This window comes from Fonsecaea nubica (genome assembly GCF_001646965.1).
Source record: "Fonsecaea nubica strain CBS 269.64 chromosome Unknown Scaff85, whole genome shotgun sequence".
NCBI classification, from domain to species: domain Eukaryota; kingdom Fungi; phylum Ascomycota; class Eurotiomycetes; order Chaetothyriales; family Herpotrichiellaceae; genus Fonsecaea; species Fonsecaea nubica.
This window is the reverse complement of record NW_019173758.1, coordinates 1-24160: the sequence shown is the minus strand read 5'-3', so window position 1 is coordinate 24160 and position 24160 is coordinate 1. Positions and strand designations below refer to the sequence as shown.

Here is a 24160-nt window from a genome sequence, read left to right as displayed (position 1 = left end):
CCTTGGGACGGATGCGCAGTTCATTCAATGCCCAACGCTGCGTACCGCAGTCCTTATCATTGATGGTGTGTGTCAGCCATGCGAACCTTGTATATTGTTGGCGTCTGGCACTTCACTCTTTTCAGACTCATAATGTTTGTTCCTTTCCAACGGTCTTATTCTCTGCTGGTCCTGATTTCGATGTGATTATGTCTGCTACACACGAATAGCCAGACAGTCAGCAAGAACAGAATCTAGACCACTTCTGTCCTGAGGCCCAGCACCTTCCCAGCCATAGTTGTCGGTGTTGTCAACATCCATACCATCCTCGGCTGGATCAATGTGCCCATTCGCTGTTGTCGATGCTGCCGCCGCGTTGGCCTCTTCCTCTTGCTCCATGAGCCATTGATCATGATCATATCCTGCTGAAGCATTGCTCACGCTAAATCCAATACAAGGCATCGCATTCCAAGGCACCGGGCCAACCTGGGTAGTTAGTTGCAGGTCTGCTATGCCGATTGGGCGTCTTGCATATGCAACCTGCGCTTCAGTCGGCAATAGGTCGTCGTCACGAGTCCGGTTGAGCTTCCCAGCCTTGACTTCCTCTTCCTCCCGATCGATTTTCTTCTTGTAGGAGCTCGTCAAGATTCCTCCACCTGCGCTGTGCTCGTACCTTGGACCATTGGACCGTGTTCGATTCACGACTTCGGCCAGTAGGGTTTTGAGATATGTCTCGGCGGCTATCCCCACCAGCTCAGCGCATTGTATTGAGCAACCTTGCGCGACGGACTCTTCATAACAAATGGGAACGATCCGAGAATGTATCGTCGGTGTGTCGGGAAACTCAAGAGTTTCTGAGAAGAGTGGCTGCACGTATCTTTTCCTGATTTCCAAGTCCCAATTTGTCTTGGTCAGTCCTCCTGCGGCTGCACTTGGGGCAGTCTCTGGTGCCTTGATTCTGCCGGCAAGGTACAGCTCTTCATATGGGTTCCGTCGAGCCGCCGCCTCTTCGTCGGCCTTCTCATTTGCTGCTCCTTTGATGCGTCGTCGGTCTCGTGCGGGTAGGGCCATCACTTCGGCCTTGAGTCGCTGTTCGCTCGCATCGCTGATGGCTGTGGCTTTGGTGCCGGACGTCAGTGCGGATTTGTCTGTCGTTGCGCTGACCCATGCTGCCAGTCCAGGTTCAGGGGGATCTCTGCCGGTGTTACATAGTATGGCTAATATTAAAGAGTTGTGCGCATGTTCGGTCTGAGGAGTCGCATAGATGAAGACATCGCAGAGGTCGCCGAATTCTCGTGCGTTCAGTTCCCCTGCAGATAGTGGTCAACCTCTGTGTTCAATTTATTGAGGCTACAGCGCCTGGAAGCGCAGCTTACCTCGTATAAACCTGGTTATAGCGTCGAAATATGTATCCCAGTTGTGACCGATCAAGGACTTGAGTTCAGTATACAAAGGTTCCAAGTCCACCCGAGGATAGCTTTGAGCCGCTTTCGGTTGTTTCGACGCCGACCCGGGAGGAGGCTTCGTGGTGGTCGTTGTAGACGTGATCGTATCTGATCGTGTGAGAGCGGCGGGGTTGAATGTCTCGTCGAATGTAGCCATGCTGGCTGGGCCCGAGGACCGATGGGAGATGATTCAAGGTGCGCGCATGCGCAGCGCGGTATTGAGCAAGACTGTGTTCATGCAGGGGGCCAGCGCATTGCGCGTTTCGACATGGCTACTCTGATGTTGTGGCGGGAAGTTGTGGGAGTTGGTCAGAGTCCTGTCATTCGAGTCGCAGTTGGATGGTGTGGGTGAGGGAAAGTTTGCGGAGCCCTGACATTGTTAGGCTTGTGGTTGAACCAAACACCATCCCCGGATATGGAGGGTCGAACACGGCGCACCGATGGAACGTCCGGTCTAGGTTGCTACAATTCTGGTAGACAGAGCGTTTGGGGACAAGTACATGCTACTCATGCCAATCATTTCGCTACGTGATCCTCAACAGAGTGTAATGTTGTCCGCAGCCTCGTCCTCACTGCATCAGGCTGTCTCGACCAGGAGACTCAACCAGTCCTTCATCAACTCGTAACGCCATGTGCCTCGTAACGTCTATGCATCCATCTATGCGATCTTGATCTTCCACTTCTTGACTGTGGCATCTGCCCCAGTGCTGTACACAGTGTCTCCGAGCCAGAGAAGGCCATTGACCCCTTCCTTATGCGCATTCGTCTCCTTCACCCTCTTCCCAGGTTCCTTCAAACTCCAAGCAAATATATTGGTGTCCAAGCTGCCAGAAGCTGCTCCTGTACCTTCTGGATTCCATGCGATGCAGGTGATCTTTGCCGTATGAGCGCTCCACCGATCGGTCACAAGCTCGAGCGAGCAATTCCCAGTCACCATCCCCGTGATGCCAGTGCTAATCTTGTACACATGGATTTTTCCTGCAGCAGAACCGACTGCCACCATCGAGCCATCATTGGAAAAGGATATGGCCGTTAGCGGGTGAGCAGAGACTTGTTCGATGAACGCAATCTGCTTGGGCGCTTTTCCTGGCACAACGGAGAATAGGCGAAGACTTGAATCCTGGGAACCGATCGCGACAGTGCTACCGTGAGATGCGAGAGATGTCGGCGTTGATTTCAAGGGCAACTCCCCATCTTCTTCTCCATCATTGTAGACAATCACGCTTTCGAGTTGAGCTACCACGACCAGAGAGTCCGTGGTGCACGTTATAGCTTTTGGTTGTGATGATAGTTTGGTGGACTGCCCTGTGAATGTTTTGGCTCCGGCGTCAACTGTTTTCAGAGTATCATCCCAACTAACCGAAAAGACTTGAAGATGCTTCCCTGAAGGCGCAGCAGCAAGTCCAGAGATGATGTTGGTTGGTCCATCCCCTTCGATGGTCTCCGCTGTCCCAGTTGCAGCATCCCACGAGCACAGTCGTCCCTCGGAACTGCCCGTCCACAGCGTAGCACTCTTCGCTTCACCGGAAGATGTGAGGGCGGTAATGTTCTTCTGATGACCCGAAATGACTTTGGAAGGCTTGCTTGACCCGCTGTTCAGATAGTTGAGTTCTCCGCTCAGGGACAGGGATATAATCAATCCGTCTGACCTGCCTGCTGGCCATACGACGCCAACTTGCTGATCTGCAACCGCCATAGCATCGCCAAAAGACCAGGTATGAGTGACTTTCCCAGCTTCCACATCCCATGTCTTGACTGTGCGGTCACCGGAACAAGTCACAAAGTTCTTCGAATCTTTGGACCACGAGACTCCGAAAATACTGCCTTTGTGGCCTTCCGCGCCGTCCGCGATCTCAGTCTTCACGTCCCCAGTTTTGCCGTCATATAGATAGATCTTCTTATCTCCGCCAACACTGAGCAAGTGGTTGCCATCCGGCGAGAAAGCGACTCCGTAAATGAAGTTCGTATGGTTTCCTCGACCAGGGATGCCGTTGAATTTGAACGGAGCCCCATGATAGAAGACCAAGTTCTTGTCATCACCTCCTGTAGCCGCCCTCAGGGGTCTTTGTTGTCTTATGCTGACGGCATTGACCTGTGCAGAGTGGCCGCTGATCTCTCCCACCGTGTTGCCTGAATCCGCCGTCACGCAGTGTCCATAGCGTTGTTTCCCATCGCCTACTGCTATGATACGCTGACTGTCACCATCCCACGCAATATCATTGATACGGCCTGATATAATGGCATATTCTCCTTTTGTCGCTCCCGATCCATTGGGTGAGCAGTCCCAAACCCGTACAATGCCCGAAGCGTCACCAGAGGCACAATAGAACCCGGAAGGCGCAAATCTGGCAACGGTGGTCGTAGTCGTGTGCTGGGTGTACTGAGTGGATATGGCAGGATTATCGATGGATCGAAGAAATATGGACTTGTTGGCAGCGTAGGCAATTCGCTCGCCCTTGGAGTCAGCACTTAGAGGGGTAGGCAAGCCTCGAGATGTGGAGGGAAGTGCGGCATAGATGCCGTCGGCGATTATGGACATCTTCTTTCATGAAGGGGTATGGCAGAAGTGACAGCGACCACCTCTGGCGGTTTTAAATGAATTGAGATGCGGGTAGGTGAAGAGGTTGCAAAGCCGCAGCTCTCCAAATATACATACTTCTGTTCCGGGTAAGGCTGGCGAGGCTACAAGGCTACAAGGCTGCGTGGTACCTCTTCTGGTCGATAAGAAAGGAAACAGACGGAGCTCTTGATTACTTAGGTTCCAAATCTGCATTCTACCCGTCTAAGCATGTAAAAGTACAGAGAAAATGTGAAACCGCCGATAATCCTCGTCGTGATCGAGTAACTACCAACAGTCCACATATCCATTTCTAACCAAGCCCACTTTGCACCGGACCGCATTCACTTTGACCCAAAACCACTCCCCTTCAATGGAAAGTTCCAAGTCTCGTTCACAATCAGCAGAGCCAGGCTAAAAAATTTGTTGGAAAGCGCATGGCGAATGTTGCACCATATAAAGGTGTATAATCGCTTCAATCTCGGGGCTGTTCGAACATTGGAGACTAGCATGCCATCATACCCACAATATACCTTGAGAGGTATTGATCGTGGGAGAATGTAGCGAGTTGGTAACGTAAAAATGGCCGATCGCCAGGAAGGTCGTGTATCCTGCTCGTACCCATCTACCTCATAACGACTGGAGTGGCTTGCCGTATAGTTCTTGTTTATTGGGCTAATCGCAGCTCTTGTCCTTGTGTTGGCAGCTTTCGTAGGAAAAGGTCCAAGAAGCAGGATTTCTGTAAAGTCGCCTTGTGCAAAATATCCGCAACATCCAGTTTGAAAGGGTTTCGAGGCGCAGGGTGACTTCGCACTTGTTCCTGAACTTTTTGCTCCAGAGTTTGGGTATCGACATTGCCATAGGGTGGGATATTTTGGCGTTCCTTGACAGACCAGGAATGCCAGCTTCACCTCACTCGCCCAGTGTTGAGCATTCTGCCCTGCATTTCTTCCTTGATGATTTCAGGATGTTTGTGGATACTCGGCATGAGACCCAATGCTATCGCCCTCCGAATGGCTTTCGCAATTTTTCGTTGGTTGACTGGTCGTAGTCCGGTCGAGTTCGAATGTCGAATCCGGCCCATCTCGGTCACATACTCAGACATCACGGAGAAGTTCTAGGGATGATTAGCATAGCGATACCACATCCTTGAGATCACAAGCTCACTTTGTACAAGGTAAGAGGGTTGACAGATAGTGCGTCAAAAGCGTCGGTCGTGGGTCGGTGCTTGACCCTCCACTTGCGAGCTTCAGCAGCACTCAGGTCGTGAGGTGCATACACATCGCCGGCTTTCCAAGGTCGCGTTAGCTGTCGGGCGATGGCTTGATTTTCTTGTGCTACTGCTGCTCTCCGTTCTGCTTCTCTGACCGTCATTCCGGCTGCGCGTTTGAAGGTCTCTGTACAGCGGGGGTTAACAAGGTCTCTCCATCAATAATAATCGAAAAGACGTACGGTCAAGAGGAGATGAGGCGATAGATTTGCTAGCGCGACCCAGCTGCAGCCCTAGGCTGTGACTGAGCTGAGCCGACATATTTCAATAGACCTGAGCTGTGGAAGCAACTGGAGCGAATGAACCTACTGAGGTCAGGATGGAGATGAAGGCATTGAAAGACTTGTACCAAGTATTTTCTGGAGGAACGAACACCAAAAGGAAGGTGCGCCGAATCTCCGCATTTCAATCGCAGTACGAGGCACATTATACAAGTATATGCAGAATCGTCTAATACATCATGCCACCACGATTTCTCTAGCTGAAATCAGCATTGTTCTCCCCTCCCCTCCTTTTCAGCCATGTTTCTCTCGCTCTTCGACAACTAAAACCCCATTGCAATTGGTGTTGGAAGTTCTTACCATGAAGTGCTCACATTTGACCCGGAGCGTCTTCCGTGCAATCATTGCCAACAAACCATATGCCATTCGAGACTGCCAGAGAGTGATCGGAAGGAGACCTGCCTATCAGTCACCCTGCACCACCTATCACTTCTACCAAAGACGACATCTCTTTGGACTCAACTTTGGAGGTGCTCGACAGGGCTTCGAGGGTGCTAAAAGCACTCCTGCCAATGTCGAACTTGCGCTGAGCAAGCTGGTTGATCTCATCAGGGCGCGAAGGAGCCAGTCTCGACTACCTCCGGATAACGAAGTTGTCGATGCTCTCAGATTCCTGTTTACCTCTAGAATCGAGTCCCCCCGACGCTTAACGAGAAATGAGGTCTTCCTGGCCACTGAGGCTTTCAAGCATTTACAAGAGCGTGGTCATATTTTCATGGAAGACACCAAGACGAGTCTATCAGAGGAAGATCTGGACAATATTTTGCTGGCATTAGCATCTGCAACAGGTCATGATAGGTTTCGAACCGATGCACGGATTCTAGCAACCTTGGTCTTCGACGCACTCAAGGATCGACCTGGGGCTGCAAATGATACCCACGTCCCCATCCAGCCCAGTGGACATCATCGGGCTCCAGGTTCGCTCCTGTTGACCTATATTACCGTGCTCTCCAGAACAGGCTCAGCCCAGGACGCTCTAGAACTCCTTCGCAAATCTCCCAACGCCTTAGATCGAGCCAGCTTACCTATGTGGACAACTGTTTTGAGAGGCCTCGCAAACGAAGGACGAATGTCAGAGTTCTGGAAGCTCATGCAGCAAGTGCAGAACACCGTCGGGCAACTGGATGCTGTCTCTCAAGAAATATTAGTCACTTATTTTGCACAGCATGATGAAATTTCTACTTTGAAAAAGGTCTTCTCTCTACCTTTAGCGGAAGGTCAGCTGCCAACAACACCGACATTAGTCAAGGTCGTGGACTGTGCGATGCAGAACGGGGAATTGGAATGGGGCGCAAAGGCAGTGCACCTGCTGCAACAGAGGACCGATGCAGGAGACATAGCAGGGACTTTACTGCTCTGGCACGCTACGCATGATCCCGATGTGAACCACATACGCCAGATGGTTCAACAGCTATCGGAGCGAGGGGTTACCGATGCAGTGTCAATGAAAAGCCTGAACCGTGTTATCGAGTATGCATATACGCAAAATAACCCGGAGACAGCCATGCGCTATCTGGAACTGGCCGAATCTCTTGGTCTACACCCGGACGCCAGGACTCGAGCTTTGCAGCTGAATTACGAAATGAAGCGCGGAGATCGTGCGGCTGCAGCCCTGGCTTACGAGCTTCTATCCAGAGAAGATATACCCGTCGACAGGTCGGATGTGCCAATTCTAAACCACTACATTGCCGCCTTGTCCTTCTCTGCAGATCCTGAATACATGCATCTGATGCAGGTGGTTGACCACCTACTTGAAAGTGGAGCGGAACTAGAGGCTGAAGCAATTGCGGGACTGTGCCACGTCTTCCTTCAAAAAGACGAATTGGAAGAAGCAACAGGTTTACTCCGCCACCGCGTCGACAGCTATCCCATGGACGACCGGGCTAGAATAGCTGCGGTCTTCCAACAATTCATCGTGGATCCGACGGTCAAGGACCAGCGCGCCTACAATGCCTACGAACTGTTCCGTCATGCGTTCCCCGAAGCCCCGGTACGAGACCGTATCACCCTGATGCAGTCGTTCTTTGATCGGAATCGTCCCGACCTGGCATGCCTGGTATTCGGCCATATGCGGCAGCGTGAAGATGTCGAAGCTCGGCCTACACCCGAGGCATATGCGAAATGCTTTGAGGGGATCGCCAAGTGTAAGGACATCGACGGGCTACAGATGGTCTACAATATGCTCAAACTAGACCTGGAAGTCGAACAGACGACGCGCATCCACAATGGGCTTATGGCAGCATACACGGAATGTCAACAACCATTTGTCGCGATTATCGATCATTTTTGGAAGATCATGGAGTCGCGCGAGGGACCCACGTTGAGCTCTTTTATCCTTGCTCTGCGAGCATGTGAGAGGTGGATACCACAGGGCGGTCACGAGGCGAGACGTATTATGGCACTGATGCAGAGTTTTAACCTCATCATCACAAAAGAAGTGTACGATGCGTACATTGGTGCCCTTGCTGGACAGTCCGAGTTCGAGAATGTCGTGGAATTGATTGAGCATATGGAGCAGGATACAGGCGAGCTGCCTGACGCTGTCACCATTGGCACATTCTACAACGCCATACCCTGGCAGTATCGCAAGGACGAGGTGGAGAAATGGGCGAAGAAGGCCTATCCAGAACTCTGGGCCGAGTTGGAAAGCTTTGGCGACATCATAGATGAGGAGTGGGAGATTAGGTACTTTAAGATTGACCGCTCGGTGGATATGGACGACGAACTCTTGTTTCAGAAGGGCGAGTATCATCCTGTCATTGCTCAAGAGAGTCAAGCGAGGTTGGAAACGCCCTGAAGTGAGACGTGTCCGGCGTTCAGCGGGTTGGATTTGATATGAGTGTGTTGGACGTTGTCTGTCTTGGACAGCGATCGTATAGCCCAATTTCTATTTGAGGCAGTCAATGGAGCATTGGCTTTAACAGGAGATTTGTTTGTGATTCGCTTTGTTGATCTGGTCTGTGTAATATGTTACCAAATACTCCATTGCCAACACCAATATTTCTGGCGAGGCCTTCTTCGAGCCCTGCCAACCTAGAATGGTCACCGCGGTACCCGTCGATTCAAGTGTGTCTTGACAACGCAAACGAAGCATCTCTCTTGAAGGCGGTCCCCATGATCATGGCCTTGTCTTGAGCAACGATCCTTCGCTCGAAGGCTTCTGCTCACTAGTCTCTGCCGGCGAGACGTCTTTCAACTGCGTGCTCGGATGCTTGTCCGCGTCTGTGGGCTTGATCAATTTGCCGAGACTGACCCATAGATCCGGGTAGTTTGCCTAGGAGTAAACAAAAAGTCGGTCTGGTCAGGTCTCCAGAAGCAAAAATACTGACGGCAAAGGAAAGTGGACGGGTGAGTGAGTAAGAACAGGGGGGAAGCCAACTCACCTCCGCCTCGGCCGTGACCTCCTTGTACTTTTTCCACAAGTCGTCCACCTTTTGATCCACGTCGATGTCTCCCTTACCACTCAACATCTCCGCGTCAACCTGCCACAGATCCTCGTATACTCCGCGCAGGCCATTCCTAAACTGTAATGCCCTGTTCGGTTGGTTTCTGCTCTTGAGAAATGTCAGGAAGCCTGCAATGACGGTGTTGATGGCTCCCAGGACGGTTATAGCGATTCTTGCCGCGTTTGAATCTTGTCAAATCGTTTATTAGTGTTTCTCGGTGGTATAATAGAGGACGAATACGGAGCCAAGACACGACTCGGGACTTTCAACGAAGAGCCAGACTTACTTGTCGTCCCAAGGGCGGTGACGGTGGCGCCAATACCGATTTGAAGCCAGAGCATGCCGTGCGAAACGCACATGGCGATGTAATAGAAACGGGTTTGATCCCTGTATGCTTTCTCGAGACGGTTTCGGAAGAGGAATTGGTCGGGTAGGTCGCCTTCGGGATTCGATACATTGTCAGCATTCTTCCATTTCAGATTGAGTCTCTGCTTAATTTGATAGCAGAAGTTGTTGATCCACGTCTGCGTCTTTACCGCTAGGTCTCTGTAAGGTGAAGGGCAGTGTGGGAGGAATCGCACCAGTTTCAGGCTTTATCCCCACCCGTTGACGGAATTCTGTTCGTTTATCCGAAATCCCACTTGACCGGCTTGAGCCAGGAGCGTTACCTCTGCTACCTGCGTGGTCATAGCTAGGCTGTGTCGAGGACTCAATCTGAGCTTGGGTGGCCGTTGCGATAGATTTCATATCTTCGACCAAAGGAGCACGACTGTCCTGGGACATGCTCGCTGGAAAGGATATGATTATGGCAAAGGTCAATAAATCTCACCGGCAACAAGTTATCTGCTTGAGGCTTTTATGAACATAGCTTGCCTCACGATGGAGGACATGCCTCTTCATAAATCACAGCTCCAGTTCCCGAAAGAAGGAAACGATTCAGCAGCAGCTGGCAATTTTGCCGAAGGGTGCAGCGCTTTCACGAGAGAGCATTGCATGGACGAAATCTGTATACATCATACGAGGTATATGTTCCAGAACGGTGCAGATAGTCCCAGTCTGCTATAAGCGAACACAATCAACCACTTGATCGATTGCTGAATATGAGAATAAAGGCTGACGAGGATGAAGCTGAGAGAAAATGATCTGGAAGCGCTTGTGAGAGGAGGGTGCCGACACAAGCGACAAGGTATGTTTTCCCGCCCAAGGACAGCTGTGTCGGACCTCGTCTGCTTCCCACTGATGGCTTTCCACGAGACCACGATCCTAAGGGAGGAAGGTGTGCGGACAACTCGCTGAGGCTGAGCCAGTCAAGGGAGGACCTACAATCAGTCTTTTCCTTGAGGATGGTTGTGTTTCAGCCAGCCTCTCCAACGGCTGAAGGTCTATGATGGTCCAGAAAGTCGGAGATACAGTGCTAATGTATGCAGGTTGTGTGCACGGGAGCGGAAGGTAGGACAGTGATGGGGGTGTTGTTTCAGCTCGTGAATAGCGTTCTCATTCAGCCGTAATGCTATGTTATGTTGTCGCCGTCTCTGGTTTGGATCAGCGCAGGCGGGGAAACATGAGCGCCAAGACGAGGTGAATTCACGCCCATCTCGCCCCGGTCGCGCGCGAGTCTGGGTGAGCCAGCACCTTTGTCACCCAGCCGACCCAGAGCACCTGTGGATGGAGGAGTCTATGTAAGTCTCTCACAAATTGAGTTGTACGCGGCGCGAAAGGGAGAGAGGGCATCCTAGGTGGGAGGATCTGGAACAATCTCCGCCATCGAGCTACCACTGATACAAAGGCTTGATCGAATGATGCAAAAAACTCATTCGGTACACCTTCCTTTAATCTCAATCCAGCTCGCGCGGGCGGGAGATCAATGCTTGTACCTCGTACATAATTAATCGACGTCCCAAGAAGTTGAGGTTCGTGCCCGAATCGCTGGGTGGATTGTTCTCCATTACAGGCCTAGCGCATTCTCTACCTGTTTATATAGAACTGTGATCACCCCGGCTAAATTCTGATCACCGTCATACGTAGCGACGCTCACCATCGTTAGAAAAATTGCGTCCATGACACGATGATACGCCGGGGCCATGTCAAGTCGAAGACGGGCTGCAAGACCTGTGTTGCCCGGAGAATTAAATGCGATGAACTCCGTCCCCGTTGGTAAGTCAATTCCCATAGCACAGAAAAGGCGTTGGGATGACCGGAAAACTTGTATAGTCACAACTGTATTCGAGCTAGCCGAGCGTGCATTTTCGGTCCAAGTGACCAGAGCTATCCTAGTACGCTTGAGAGAGGTGGGATTACGTTGGCGACAGACGAGTCTCATTCGTTCCTATCAGCCGTGCGCTTCTACGAATCTCCAACGTGGTTCTGTTTCCCTTCGAGGGGCTTACGATATCTGGACTACCTCTCACATCTAGTATCATTGCTGGAGATGAATCGTACTTCTGCACTTTCCTTGTGGTGGAGCGAGATACCCAGGTACGTTTGCAAGTGCTACCCGAGGATCAATGGCTCCCCATTGCTGAGCCGAACAGTCTTTTCAAGTTGGCATTTCGTTTCGATTTTGTTAGAAACGTCATAAGTGCCCACGTTGCAGGGAATCTTGCAATTTCATTGAATTCGTCCGCAATTCAAGAAGATGCCTTGTACTACCGGAGCCTGGCATGTCGGGGTCTTAACTATGCGATCAGCGAGTTCTCAAGGACCAACTGCGATGCTATCCTCGCAGCATCGATGATTCTTTCACTACAACAGGACAACTGGTGAGCGCGGGGAAGACCGTATCAGAATCGTCACCTTACTGAAATAGATGATAGGAAACATTGGAAGAAGTTGACCGAGGGTACTTCGGCGGTAAGATGTTGTAGGAACTCTTCGCCGCTGATGCTGTTCGTTAATTGCCCACACAGGTGATTTCAGCCATGGGTCCGTGGGTGAGGGATTCTGAGTTCTCTCCCTCCATCACGGATGATGCTTTCTCCTCCTTCTGGACACAAGACCAGCAATCAGCACGTCAATGCACTATTCAAGCAGGCTTGTATATTCCAAAGAGCCTGGATTGCTTGTCCTCATTGGGTATGGACTCTCTTGACCGGTTGTCCCACTGCGTCAAGCCAGAATATGAGCTAGCTACGATGCTCAGGCTACTCAAACGTGGTCTCCAAAATGTCCGAGACGGTGGAACCCTATTATCAGCCGACGCAAAATTCCGCACGATCCATGCTCTGAGGCTCGGCCGGATCCCTAACCACTTCGGGTCGCTGGCGACGGGCGATCCTGCTTATCTCATCGCCATTGCACATCTTTTCGCCGTTGCCGTTGCTATTTCCATGACCTTCTCGGCAACCGACCTCGAATTCTTCATTTTCATCCGGCTCAAGGCTGTTATGCAGATCCACCAGGCTCTTACACATGCACCTGTGTACCCGTGCCACTCTTGCGAGGCGCTTCATGATGCTACGAGAATGTTGGAATTTCCTTGGGAAGTAGTACGGACATACTGCCAGTACCGAAAACGAGACTGAGCGCAACTGCATGATATTCAGCCCTCTATTCTGAGGACGTTCCTCTGTGACAGTTTTCAAACTGAGGCTACTGCCACCCTGCTCGAATCACGTCCTCGACACTCATGGGATGGATGTGTGGAAAAGCATCATTCGCAACCATGGCTCCATGCGAGGGTGTGAAATCGAATCCACCGCTTTCCATTGCGATGCCGAAACCAGCAAACCTTTGCTGGAAGGCTCTCTTGGAGTCTTCAGATGAATAGTAATGGCGGTGAGATGGAAGTTCGGTGATATGTCCTCTCTTCAGCCGCTCCACAGGGTCGTACTCGACCGTGAATCTCGTTCCTCTGACCGCTTCGGCAATACGCAAAACTTGATTCAATGTTTTCCGATCACCCATTATCACGCTGCTCTTGCTCCATGTCCCGTCAGGAAGGGATAATGTGCCCACGACGAACTTGGCGACGTCACCAGAATAGGTGTATACGGTAGGCACGTCACCTGATCCAGGAATGCCGGCCATACTGTGTGCTATGTCAATAGCGAATACCCAAGGGTCTAGGTATGATTTGATTCGTGGCATGCCGAAGTAATCCGCAAAAATGCCATGGCTGAACAGTGTATACTCCAGACCGGTCTTGTCGAGCTCCATCACAGCAGCGAGCTTGTAATCGGCGTCCGAGGAGGTAGATTCTAGGTACCTAGGACATAAATAAAGTGGATTAGCACCCGCGCGCTCTACCTATAATACACTTATCGGCAACGAACTGTTTCTCCTTGCGCGGAAATCCAAATTCACTCGGCGTGAATCGCTTGACACAGGATGTCCTGGCGGCTCCGCGGATGAGGTTCAACTGCGCATCACTCTGCTCCTTGCTCTTGATCGAGAGCACCGATACAAGCGTGTGAATGTCATGTGCATCGAGTGCTTTGGAGATCGAGTCGATGCTGGTGTAATCAATAAACACGTGTCGTGGCTGGTCACTTTGCTGTTATGATCCCCAAGCGTCAGTCAAAAAACCGCAAGAGTTCGGAAACCTGTCGTTTTCTCGCCTTCTTACCGTTCTGGTCAGGATTATGTATGTGTGCTCATTGCTCGCCTCCAACGTCTCAACTATCATGCGACCGAGACCTCCGGTTCCGCCGGCAATGGCTACCTTCACCATGATGTGTGCTAGATTTTTGTTTTGAACAATGAGAAGCGAAGCACAGTCTGCGGGTCGCCCTACCGCATCTCTACGAGACTTTCAGTGTGGCATCGTAGACTGACCTTATATACCCTGGCCTGGCCTTCAAAGGCCAGGTCACTTTCAGCATAAGGTTTCATAATTCGTCCGTAGATCCCAAGAACCGTGTGTAGAGACGCAGCACATCAAAGAGGAGGATCGATCATGTTACAGTTTCCCTCCACCAAGCGGGGAGTTCAGTGGAGCCGTTGCTCGCTGGGCTGCTGGGGCAGGGCACGCTAAAGAAAACACGAGCACGCCAGACTGGTTTGGGTCTGACCTACCTCTCACTTATCCCCGTAGTTTCTCGTACGATATAATCGCTTCACCCGTATGCGCGTGGTAGACTTATCATCTCTAGATGAGGACTGGGTCTCGGGTCCCATACCACAACTTTTCCACATAGCGTAGTGAAGATGAACCATGAAAGGCAGTGGCACCCGAATCAGGCAGTCCTGAAGCCCCCAGAACCTATCTCCCGGGAGGTTACCCGTCGCGCTGAACCAGAACACTTTAATCCAATGAGAACTGATACGGAAGGCGTGGATGGGGGGCATCGAAGGCACGAGCGGCTTTCCCTGTAATATGATTCCCTCTTTCTTGCGGTTTCACGCACTGCCATGCGCCGCGGATGGGACTGGTCGTAGAGACCATCCTGACAATCACGGAGACGATTTTCGACGAAAGCATTCATTGATACAGGTCTGTCTGCCCGTCGGCTCTTGGTAGGAGGGGAGGAGCTCCGCCCAACTCGATCTCCAAGTTGTAGTGACGAAGAAGTTCGCCGGAAACGAAACAGACACATCAGCTCAAACAATGCGACTTGTTTTCTGTGGCATACGTTTTGCAAAGTGCATACGAGACTGACGTTTGTGACGAGAAGGAAACACGCACAGGTAAGAGCTCATCAGACCAGCTCTATTCCCTAACCAAAAACCTGACGCCCACAGGCTCTGGAATAGAGTGAGAATAGTGTCGACAAACCCTTGCTTACAGCCGGGTTGGTCGAAACGGGGTTGACCCGATGCATAGCCATTTTAGCCGCCAGCAGGGGAGGCGCCTCAACTCAACAACCTGCAACCTTCAAGTATTATTCCACATTCCTTCCTCCTTCTATCTATGATGGGGAAGCATTCGTGTCAAGGTCGGGGTCATCTGGAACATGTCGTCGACACGTGCGACTCTGGGAAGTGGCAATTGTCTTCAAGTTCTAGGAGTCAGCTGTCAGAACGTTGAGTTTCGCTAAGGCAGCTACTCGAGGATTGGCGCAATTTTCGTGTTCAAACCACTGGTTTGCTTCATGTTGCTGCGCATAGACGCCGAGTTACAAACCGCCCCTCGGTTGGGACTTACTATATGCATCAGAGTGCCACAACCCGGTACGAGGCCATTTTGACCCTCAAAAGGCCTCCAAGCCGAGCGTCAGACCAGTATCGCGGTTCTCGAGCCGCAAAGATCATTGAAATGAGGGCATATATCGCCGGTAACGAGCATCGGCTCTATCTACCTCACATCGTCTTCTGTCGGCTGGATCTCTGCTCACGCCTTCCAAAGGCCGGATACCTTGGGTGACCATGCACGTTCCATCAGATACATCTGACGACCTCGACGAATTCAACAACCTGAGTCTTGACTTTGAGGATACGAGAGATCGATTGATAATTGCGCTTGACTTTGGGACCACGTATAGCGGGTAAGTATAAAAGGCACGGCGGCGTACTATTCTGAGCTAAAGTATTCCTTCTGGCGACTAGAATCTCTTATGCCTTCACTACCGATCCTGAAAAGGTATTTACAGTCGACTCCTGGCCAGGCGGTGACAGGATTGCTCCAAAGACACCGACTCCCCTTCAGTATGAACCAGGTTCAGATACAAACTTCAAATGGGGCTACGAGCTTGACCACCGGCAAGGGGAGAAGATCGAGTGCATCAAACTGATGCTCGACCCCGATCAGCCAAGGCCATACTTCATCCCCGTAGATGTCCAGGCCGAAATTGCAAAACTCCCAAAGCCTGTTGTCGAAGTGGCGAGTGACTACATCCGTGCGATCTTCGAGCATGCTGTCAAAGAAATCGAGTGCACATTCCTGGATCGAGAATTCATCGACAACTACGATAAACAATATGTCCTTACAGTCCCAGCGGTGTGGTCTGACAAGGCGAAATATTTGACCTCGAAGGTCCGTGGACGGTAGGACACACCTATACTGATCGGCACTAACGAGAGACTAGGCTGCTCGAGATGCTGGCATCTCACCTGTACACATGGTAACGGAGCCGGAAGCAGGAGCTTTGTTTACGTTGAATCAAATCAAGAACCAAGGGCTCAAGGTAAGGGGAGGCTGGTCGCCCCATTTCATTGTGCTCACCACTGCTCAGGTTCATGATGCAGTTGTCATTTGTGATGCTGGCGGTGGAACTGTTGACCTGATCTCGTACGAGATCCTCAACTTCGCGCCCTTTGAACTGAAAGCTATCACCAAACCATCTGGTATGCTCGTGGCCTCTGGTCTTCCCCTTCACCTCTTTGGTGAATCACAGGAGCCAGACTTCTAAGCCTGTCTCTTAGGTAGTGTCGCTGGCAGTACCGTGATCAATCAGCTGCTCGAACAAGAAATTCGACAAGTGGTTGGAGATAAAGCCTTCGTCTCGTTGAAAAAGACTGAAGCATACCGGAGCGCTCTGAAAGAATTCGATGTGGCCATCAAAGTCGGCTTTGGTGGCAGGGATGACAAGAACAAGTATCTAAGCTTTCCAAGGGCAAAGCTCAAAGACAATCCCGGAAAGGGTTTGGTCAGGGATTCGATGACACTGTCCGCGTGAGTATTGGCTGGGCGAGGAAGGCAAACTTGCTGGCTGACTCTGACAGAGGCACCATGTTGCGGCTCTTCGATCCCGTTATCCGTGAGGTGAATCGCTTGATCGCCGAGCAGGTTAATGCGGTCAAGATTGAGCGTTTACAAGCCAGTCCACCCAATCCACATGGCGTCAAGGTCGGTAACTTTCCCAACTTCTTCTACTACACCAGTTGATGAACCGTCCAGGCGATTTTCCTCATTGGCGGATTTGGAGCAAGCGCCTATTTGAAGGAAGCGGTGCGAGATTCGAACCCTGGGATCACGGTAATTCAGCCAAAGGATGCGTAGGACTCCCTGCCACAACCTTGATCATGTGCCTATCTAACCATATGCCCAGGTGGTCTTCGATTTCTAGGTGCCCAGGAAGCCTTTCCATTAGAGGTCGACACTTCTAACCGACATTAGAGGCGCGGTTTTGAGTCAATTGACAACATTGGCGCCCAAGGTGGTTGCGACGAAAGCCGCGAAACATTATGGCACAATGGCCTACAGTCTCTGGGACCCCATCAGAGACAGAGGTTTCGCCAAGCATTGGAATGAATGGTCAGAGAAGGAGGAATGCGACACCATGCATTGGTTCATATACATGGTACGTTGTGGACGCCTCTCGACTCAAATCCTCCCGATGCGCCACGAAAGGATTATTGAAGAAGCATTATATGAACAGGATGACGACCTACGACGCGGTGGAAAAACAAAACTCGCCTTTGTTCGACTTTTTGCAGGCCACCGTCCCCGTGGATCGTTACTCAGAGTTCGAAATGAACTCTATGAGTCTACTTCACCAACGCCGCCAAAGCATCCCGTGAGCAGTGAGTCCAGTGTCTTGGTCCGACATCACTTATTGTACATGTATTCTGACATACCTGTATGCAGTTACCCTCAATTGTGTGCTCGAGACGGATTTGCGCGTGGTGCCCAAGAGACTGTTCAAGAAAAAGTATCGACGTTCTGACGGAGAGCCTTACTGCCGGCTGTCATACGAGCTGCAGGTGGAGAATACCGAGTCCGGACTGATGAAGTATTCGCTATTGATCGAGGGCAAAGAGTATTCTGCTGTAGAAGCCATATATTGAGGCGGTTTCCATGTGCCTTTGTTCTTGCACAGATCAGTGTGCTGCCGAGTGGCTCCCATGCCTGGGGTCCGGACCGAGTCTTGCCATCCTCGTCGCTATGTACCACCTTGCTTTGTCATCGGTTTTCCCATCTGGATAGTCCAACTATAAGGATGTTGTGTTTACGGCGTTCCACGGCATCGTTCATGGACAGATGTATGGTGGTCACTCGGCAAAATAGCAACTATGACGATGGAGGGATACTTTCTTTAGATATCATCAATGAGTTCACTCTCTGCCCATTTCTTCGACGATATGCTCAGTGTGATGACCTGGTTGTGTGGTACGATGCAGAGACGCTTGACCGTGCGTCGCCGTGCTCCGACCTGATTCCATGGCCGCAGCGGAAAAGGAATTGCACAGACTGACCCCGCATGCCTTGGCCAGCATTTTACGTGAAGAGGATCGTCATTTGTGTCCGTGGATGGAGGAAAGTGGTTTAAGCATGACGCACGGACCATGCCAATGTCTGCATGCAGCAACCATTTGTGGTTAATGGGCCTCTCCACTCCCCACCCTGTCCTCTCTGTGGGTGAATGATAGGTCGATCTCTCGGCTTTGACGTGGCGCAGATCTGGAGAGAAGCGTCGCAAGGCTTGGTGCTGAACTGATCGGGAGTGTCTGTACCCACGCAACCCTTGAGGCCTGAGATCGATAGGCTTTGCTGTCTCTGAAAGGAAGGAAGAAACGAACAGACACGTCCGTGGTCGAGGGTATAAGAATGGTGCCATATGCTCACGGCAACCCTGCGAGGACCGTGGTTCTTCGCCTTCCTCACCATCCCAAGACTTTGTTTTAGTTCTTTGAGTCGCACCTCGATTACCTGCCAGTATGTCTCTCTCTGGCAAAACGACACTCATCACTGGAGGCGGCAAGAATCTCGGAGCATTGATTGCTACGCTCTTCGCCGCCGAAGGATCGAATCTGGCGCTGCACTACAATTCCGCCTCAACACAAAAAGCGGCCGAAACACTTGCCGCTGACCTCTCGTCCAAGCACAAAGACATCAAGGTCAAGATCTACCAAGGGGACCTTACCACTGCGACAAGCGTGGAGAAGCTATTCAAGAGTGTTGCGGCAGACTTTGGCCCTCAGCTCGACATTGTGATCAACACGGTGGGCATGGTTCTCAAGAAACCATTGGTCGAGATATCCGAGAAGGAGTATGACACCATGTTCGCCATCAATTCCAAAGCGGCCTTTTTCATCACCCAGGAAGCGGCCAAACGGGTCAGCGACGGCGGCAAGATCATCAATACCGTGACGAGCCTCCTTGCGGCGTACGCTCCGTCTTACACTTCCTACCAGGGGAGCAAGAGTCCGGTCGAGTGGTTCACCAAGGGCTTGAGCAAGGAGCTGATGCCAAGGGGGATCAGTGTCAATGCTGTTGCCCCAGGGCCCATGGTATGTATACGGGCATCGTGTGCTGTGAATCCCGCCGACCAAATAGAGGCTAACAAGGCAATGAATTAGGATACGCGTAAGTTGCAGTCCCCAGCCTTACCGGAGGGCTGATATCTCATCCGCGCCCAATCAACCAAGAGATGAATCCATGAGAACTCAAATGATCTCATTGTACATACGGAGGTCCGACTAACTTTGGGACAGCATTCTTCTACGGCCAAGAGAGCCCGGAGGCAGTCGCCTTTCACAAGTCAAATGCCATTGGCGGCCGGCTCACGGACATCAAAGACATTGCTCCCATATACAAGTTCTTGTGCACTGAAGGGGCCTGGATCAATGGTAGGTGGAACATGTTCCGCATCCCCGGGCTTTGGATATGGACGGCAAGAAGTGATCGGATCTGTGGACGGAAGCACATATGTCCACCTGAAGCTTGTATGACGCGATGGCAGATGCTGACATGGTGCCAATCCAAACAGGCCAGACAATCTTTGCCAATGGAGGATATACGAGTCGTTAGAACAGCAGAGCGCAGCTGCGAATAAGTGTGCGGTACGGGGTGAATATTCTCTGGCGGAGGGGAGTTGCTCCCTTAAAGGTGACGGGCTGGACAGTCCTGATTGGAGCACCTCGGAGTACGAGGTAGTCTGTAAGTTGAATGAGGGACCAAACAAAAGCAGGGAAAAGGCAATAAAGAACAAGGAAGGGATATGCTTGATATGCTTCGTTGATAGGGATGGCGGAGGTTGCCATCTGGGCACCGCTAAGCCATATTCGTACGGACGAGGCCCAAAGCAGTAAGAAGCTAGATCAGCGTGGCCCGTCACTTTCTTTTCCTTCTTCTCATCTCACCGGATAATACCTAGGTACTTTTGAGACCATGTCTTCTGCGTCTCGCCTGTTTCTCCTAATCCGGCAAAGGAAAACATGGTGCGACCCCTGCTCACATTTATCGATGCTGGGCCCCTAGAGGAGGCCCAAGCGCAGCGAATGCGCCGGGAGATCAGGTCGCACGTCGCCCGAGTTGTCGTGTCCCGCCATCAGTCTTGCCGCTCGACTCAACGGCCACCGCACAAAAAGCGCCGCGGCGAGCTGAATCCTACATGGGATCTTTGTCTCGACTCGCTCGTCGACCCCTCAGCCAGCCAGAAAGAAGAAAGCGAGGAACAATCCGAAGACAGGGTGCCGTCTCCTCCACCTGTCCCCGCGACAGCGAGCAATGACCGACGACTCCTGGCTGGACCATCTGCAGCGAGCATGATTCCGGCTTCAAAGAGTCCAATCTACCATCATCCTCTTGTTTCCGTAGTGTTGGATAATTGTAGGTTGCAGCTGATCACCTGTCCTTCCTCCTGTACTCACAGCTTTCGCTTTCTGCCATGATCTGTGTGTGCTGATTAGATCCTCCCCCTAGACCTGAAGCATCTGGCCGTGGCCGTGCCCGAGCTAGATGGAGACAGTCGGTCTGTTCTCCTGCAGACCTCGTGGTTCCCCATGGTGCTCAGCTCACCGATCATCTTCCAAGTCATCGTCTTGTTCTCGGCGTCTCATTATGCGGCGAGGCAGCATGACATGACTCTGGCCGAGACGATCCTGTTCCTGAAACAATGCGCCATTTCCGGCATCGCGCAGGCCCTGTCTCCGGCCTCGAAGAAGGGCATGGTCTATCGAGACGAGATCATCGCCGCTGTCGCCAAGATGGCCAGCTACGAAGCCATCTTCGGGGACGAGGGCGCATATCACTGCCACATGGACGCCGTGAAACGCATGTTGGAAGAAAGAGGCGGACTGGCCGCTCTGGGCCTGGAAGGGTTCCTGTCGCGGCTCCTGGTGTTTATTGATACCAACTCGGCATTCCTCCTCAACGCCCCGTTACATCTCAACGGTTCGTCTCTGCCTAAATTGGCCAATCAATTTATCATGCCGAATCCCAGTCGTTTTGTCGGCGAGGTATAAAGGGGGGACCGATGTCGGTGGAAGGAATGTATGTAGGATATACGGGAGTTTCGGATCAGTCGAGGGATACCGGTAAAAGTTGCCTAGGTGGTCATCTTGGTGTTGGCGAGTGCTGGCTTATTGCTCAATAGAGGGGTTGCAGCGCCTATCAGGCCCAGACTGTTAATCGATAAGCCCAAATGGAGCCTAATGGGGCCCAATGGAGCCCACCAACCTTTGCCCACTGCATCCGCTTCGTCCACCTCGTCCACCTTCGTTACCCCACCTGCGCCCTGGTAAGCTTCTTACATTGACACCACCACCAACACCTGGTGACATCCCACCTCCGAGGTTTGTCACCGCCGAAAATTAACGAATCGTCTGACATCTTGACCTCTCATTGTTACAGCCAGTTTCATGCTCAATGGTTCCTGTCAGACATGTCTCCCCCTCCCCCTCGTTCGACATCCGAATGATCACGCGGACCTGATCGGAACAAGTTCAGGTGACAAATGTGTACGGGGTACCAGTAACGAACCGTGGGCGAGAACGCGGATACACGAAGAAGGCTGATGGATGATCGACTTTACCGCATGTTCCTCGACTCCCGCCTTCAATTTCAACTTCCACCCTCACTCCCTCTCTCTCCTTTCATCGTGGTGGCTGGTCCACAAGATCTCGTCATTCAACCGGACACTGACTGGACGGTGTTGTTTGCTTCAACACTCGACACCGCATCTCCCAACTGACGCCAGGCATCCCATGTCATAACCCTCCGGTTCAGGCCAATTCCATTACTGATCCACATCCGCGAACCCGTCCCTGCGTGTGACCAAGAGGAGTTATGAACGACCACACCTGCTCGATTTGCTGAACTGCTGCGTCTTCCCTCCGGACTCCTAATAATCTGCCCAAGCTGTCCACGTCCTGCTCCAATTCAAGCAACGATGTCTTTCCTCCGCAAGACCTCCGATCCTCCAGCATTCTTTCCCATCTTCCCTACATATCTTCTCCCCTCGATCCCGTTTCGCCGCAAGTCGCGTCAGTCGAGCACCGACAGCAGCAGTTCAACGGACACACCTGCGTCCGCCGCCTCGGCCGCTTCGAACCCCTTCACCAGAAGCCCTACCCCGACCCCAATTCCCGTCTCATCCACTTCATCTACTATGGCTCCGCCGGAGGGCAAGTTCCTCAATGGCCACAGCTCCCACATTCAATGCGCAAAATGCTCCACTGATCTGTGCCTGACTTCGCAGATCATCAGCAAGGGCTTTATGGGCAGACATGGTCGAGCGTATCTGGTTCAAGGGACAACCAGCCACATCCATACCATAGCCCCTTCCTTGCCTAATACTTTTCAGAACAAGAACATCTCGCGAAACCTCGTGACGGGGCAGCACATTGTCAGCGATATTAGCTGCGCAATCTGCGACAGCATACTCGGATGGAAATACGTTGAAGCCAGTGAAGAGAGCCAAAAGTACAAGGTTGGCAAGTTTATCCTCGAGACCAAACGCATTCGCATCAACGTTTCGTGGGAGCATGAGGGGGATGACACCAGTCCCTACGCATACGATGAAGTCCTACCCCTGCCTCCAAGAGACCTGAGAAAGATGGTCGATGGAGCTGGCGATCCGAGCGATGAGCTCGAATTTGACTCGCAAGACGAGGATGAATGTGAGGACCTCTTTGCCGGAGTATGGAGCCCGCAACTTGCTGCTAAGAGGCGGCAGAGGAAACGGGAGCGGTTTGGCAGGCGTCCCGCTGGCAGCTTGATCACCTTTGGAGCTGCGAGCAGTACCGATACTCTATCATGACCCCTACGACATTACGCATGCTATGCCTACCCCAAGTTCGAGCACGACTTCCAATGATTACCGGAAGGCCGACCCTGCTTGAGACGGTGTAGTCGCTTCTACGGAAATGGCACAATGTGCCTGCGGCCGATCCGGAACGATCATCAGCCGCCGGCTTCTGGCTTAGTCTGGACTCCTACCATCTAGCACTCACAACCTGTGCATGCCATTTACGCAAACCGCCTGTCCAAAGCTGCTTATGATGCCGCCGAAGACCTTTGCTACCGCTTTCTCGGGCTGGCATTTATGACTCTTTTATTTCTAAGTACCAGAATACCCCTTCATCGCAATAATGCCCTGTTTGATTTCAACACGTTCATGATACCCACCACAGAAGGTCAGTTTATACCAGGGCATTCCGGAGGAATGAAACAGCGTTTGGCCAAGTTACAGCTCGTTACTTACGAGCACCGGTGGCGAAGTTCTGGTTATTTTTTGTTTTGTAATGCAGGAAGGAAAGCTTGAGATCTATCGGAGCGAACCCTCGGGGAGGACGGACGTCTCAATGCATAATGGCGACGATGGGGCTGATGATCATCATCATTCACAACCCGACAGGATGAGATGGCTTGAGAAACAGCTCTTGGGATATCTAGTAATAGTATAGTATAGCCGACCCACTCGACAAGTACCTAATCAATCAATTAATCACCTCCATACCTACCTAGCTCGCTAGGCATCTACCGAATCACCCATATGTCTCTATACAATATATTACATTATGTATTATGTGTCTACCTGTCTACACAGAGACTGTAGGCTGTCGTGTGGCCTCTGGGGTCGTGATGGGCGGGGAGGTCGTCTCCTGACTAGATACGAAGCGAGGTGATGTGATATACATAACAATGTGATATGTGGTGCTGGGTGTATGGTATGTGATATGTGATATGTGACGCGAGATATGAGATGTACATGTGGTACCCCCGATGTATGGTATGAATTTGTGGCATATAGTATATTGTATAGCCATGCATGCGTCGACAGTCGCATTGTAAGCCCCTATATATATGATAGCTAGATATGTAGCTCCGGAGACATCGGTCCGACTATCTCTATTTCAGAATGTCCAACTTCCCACTCTGCGAATGGTGCGCATAGTCCTGGGTAAGTCTTTGCCACCCACACACACACACACACACACACAAACATACACACACACATTGTAACAACCCCTGTAGAGGTTTGAGGCGAAAGATGGTTGTCAGATATCGAACCGCGATCATTAAGCAGTAAAGCATGCGACTGGTGAGCGTGACGGTACTACATTTGTAGGAGGAATGGTTT

General features: G+C 51.6%; 10 protein-coding genes across 10 annotated transcripts; 5 read left to right on the top strand and 5 right to left on the bottom strand.

Annotated features, from left to right (window-relative positions):
* Positions 1 to 195: 195 nt before the first annotated feature.
* Positions 196 to 1581, bottom strand: AYO20_09330 (hypothetical protein; the record flags this gene model as incomplete). Its single annotated transcript, XM_022647601.1, has 2 exons — positions 196 to 1289; positions 1356 to 1581. 2 exons carry the CDS (start codon positions 1579 to 1581, stop codon positions 196 to 198), a joined length of 1320 nt encoding a protein of 439 aa, XP_022496393.1.
* A 501-nt stretch (positions 1582 to 2082) lies between these two features.
* Positions 2083 to 3963, bottom strand: AYO20_09329 (hypothetical protein; the record flags this gene model as incomplete). The annotated part of the gene is made up of 1 exon (XM_022647600.1): positions 2083 to 3963. The coding sequence occupies one exon, from the start codon at positions 3961 to 3963 to the stop codon at positions 2083 to 2085; it is 1881 nt and encodes a 626-aa protein (XP_022496392.1).
* Positions 3964 to 4888: 925 nt separating this feature from the next.
* Positions 4889 to 5512, bottom strand: AYO20_09328 (ribosomal protein S18; the record flags this gene model as incomplete). The annotated part of the gene is made up of 3 exons (XM_022647599.1): positions 4889 to 5098; positions 5149 to 5378; positions 5434 to 5512. The coding sequence occupies 3 exons, from the start codon at positions 5510 to 5512 to the stop codon at positions 4889 to 4891; spliced, it is 519 nt and encodes a 172-aa protein (XP_022496391.1).
* A 321-nt stretch (positions 5513 to 5833) lies between these two features.
* Positions 5834 to 8329, top strand: AYO20_09327 (hypothetical protein; the record flags this gene model as incomplete). The annotated part of the gene is made up of 1 exon (XM_022647598.1): positions 5834 to 8329. One exon carries the CDS (start codon positions 5834 to 5836, stop codon positions 8327 to 8329), a length of 2496 nt encoding a protein of 831 aa, XP_022496390.1.
* Positions 8330 to 8650: 321 nt separating this feature from the next.
* On the bottom strand, positions 8651 to 9667 carry AYO20_09326 (hypothetical protein; the record flags this gene model as incomplete). Its single annotated transcript, XM_022647597.1, has 4 exons — positions 8651 to 8806; positions 8916 to 9166; positions 9265 to 9524; positions 9582 to 9667. The coding sequence occupies 4 exons, from the start codon at positions 9665 to 9667 to the stop codon at positions 8651 to 8653; spliced, it is 753 nt and encodes a 250-aa protein (XP_022496389.1).
* A 1376-nt stretch (positions 9668 to 11043) lies between these two features.
* AYO20_09325 (hypothetical protein) lies at positions 11044 to 12499 on the top strand (the record flags this gene model as incomplete). The annotated part of the gene is made up of 5 exons (XM_022647596.1): positions 11044 to 11132; positions 11190 to 11336; positions 11393 to 11737; positions 11792 to 11828; positions 11885 to 12499. 5 exons carry the CDS (start codon positions 11044 to 11046, stop codon positions 12497 to 12499), a joined length of 1233 nt encoding a protein of 410 aa, XP_022496388.1.
* A 67-nt stretch (positions 12500 to 12566) lies between these two features.
* Positions 12567 to 13647, bottom strand: AYO20_09324 (hypothetical protein; the record flags this gene model as incomplete). Its single annotated transcript, XM_022647595.1, has 3 exons — positions 12567 to 13182; positions 13250 to 13470; positions 13543 to 13647. The coding sequence occupies 3 exons, from the start codon at positions 13645 to 13647 to the stop codon at positions 12567 to 12569; spliced, it is 942 nt and encodes a 313-aa protein (XP_022496387.1).
* Positions 13648 to 15281: 1634 nt separating this feature from the next.
* On the top strand, positions 15282 to 17642 carry AYO20_09323 (hypothetical protein; the record flags this gene model as incomplete). The annotated part of the gene is made up of 10 exons (XM_022647594.1): positions 15282 to 15400; positions 15462 to 15888; positions 15941 to 16039; positions 16088 to 16199; positions 16278 to 16527; positions 16578 to 16701; positions 16753 to 16850; positions 16972 to 17155; positions 17234 to 17378; positions 17443 to 17642. 10 exons carry the CDS (start codon positions 15282 to 15284, stop codon positions 17640 to 17642), a joined length of 1758 nt encoding a protein of 585 aa, XP_022496386.1.
* Positions 17643 to 18512: 870 nt separating this feature from the next.
* AYO20_09322 (hypothetical protein) lies at positions 18513 to 21041 on the top strand (the record flags this gene model as incomplete). The annotated part of the gene is made up of 5 exons (XM_022647593.1): positions 18513 to 19085; positions 19155 to 19161; positions 19290 to 19424; positions 19963 to 20406; positions 20500 to 21041. 5 exons carry the CDS (start codon positions 18513 to 18515, stop codon positions 21039 to 21041), a joined length of 1701 nt encoding a protein of 566 aa, XP_022496385.1.
* Positions 21042 to 21967: 926 nt separating this feature from the next.
* Positions 21968 to 22837, top strand: AYO20_09321 (hypothetical protein; the record flags this gene model as incomplete). The annotated part of the gene is made up of 1 exon (XM_022647592.1): positions 21968 to 22837. The coding sequence occupies one exon, from the start codon at positions 21968 to 21970 to the stop codon at positions 22835 to 22837; it is 870 nt and encodes a 289-aa protein (XP_022496384.1).
* Positions 22838 to 24160: the final 1323 nt, after the last annotated feature.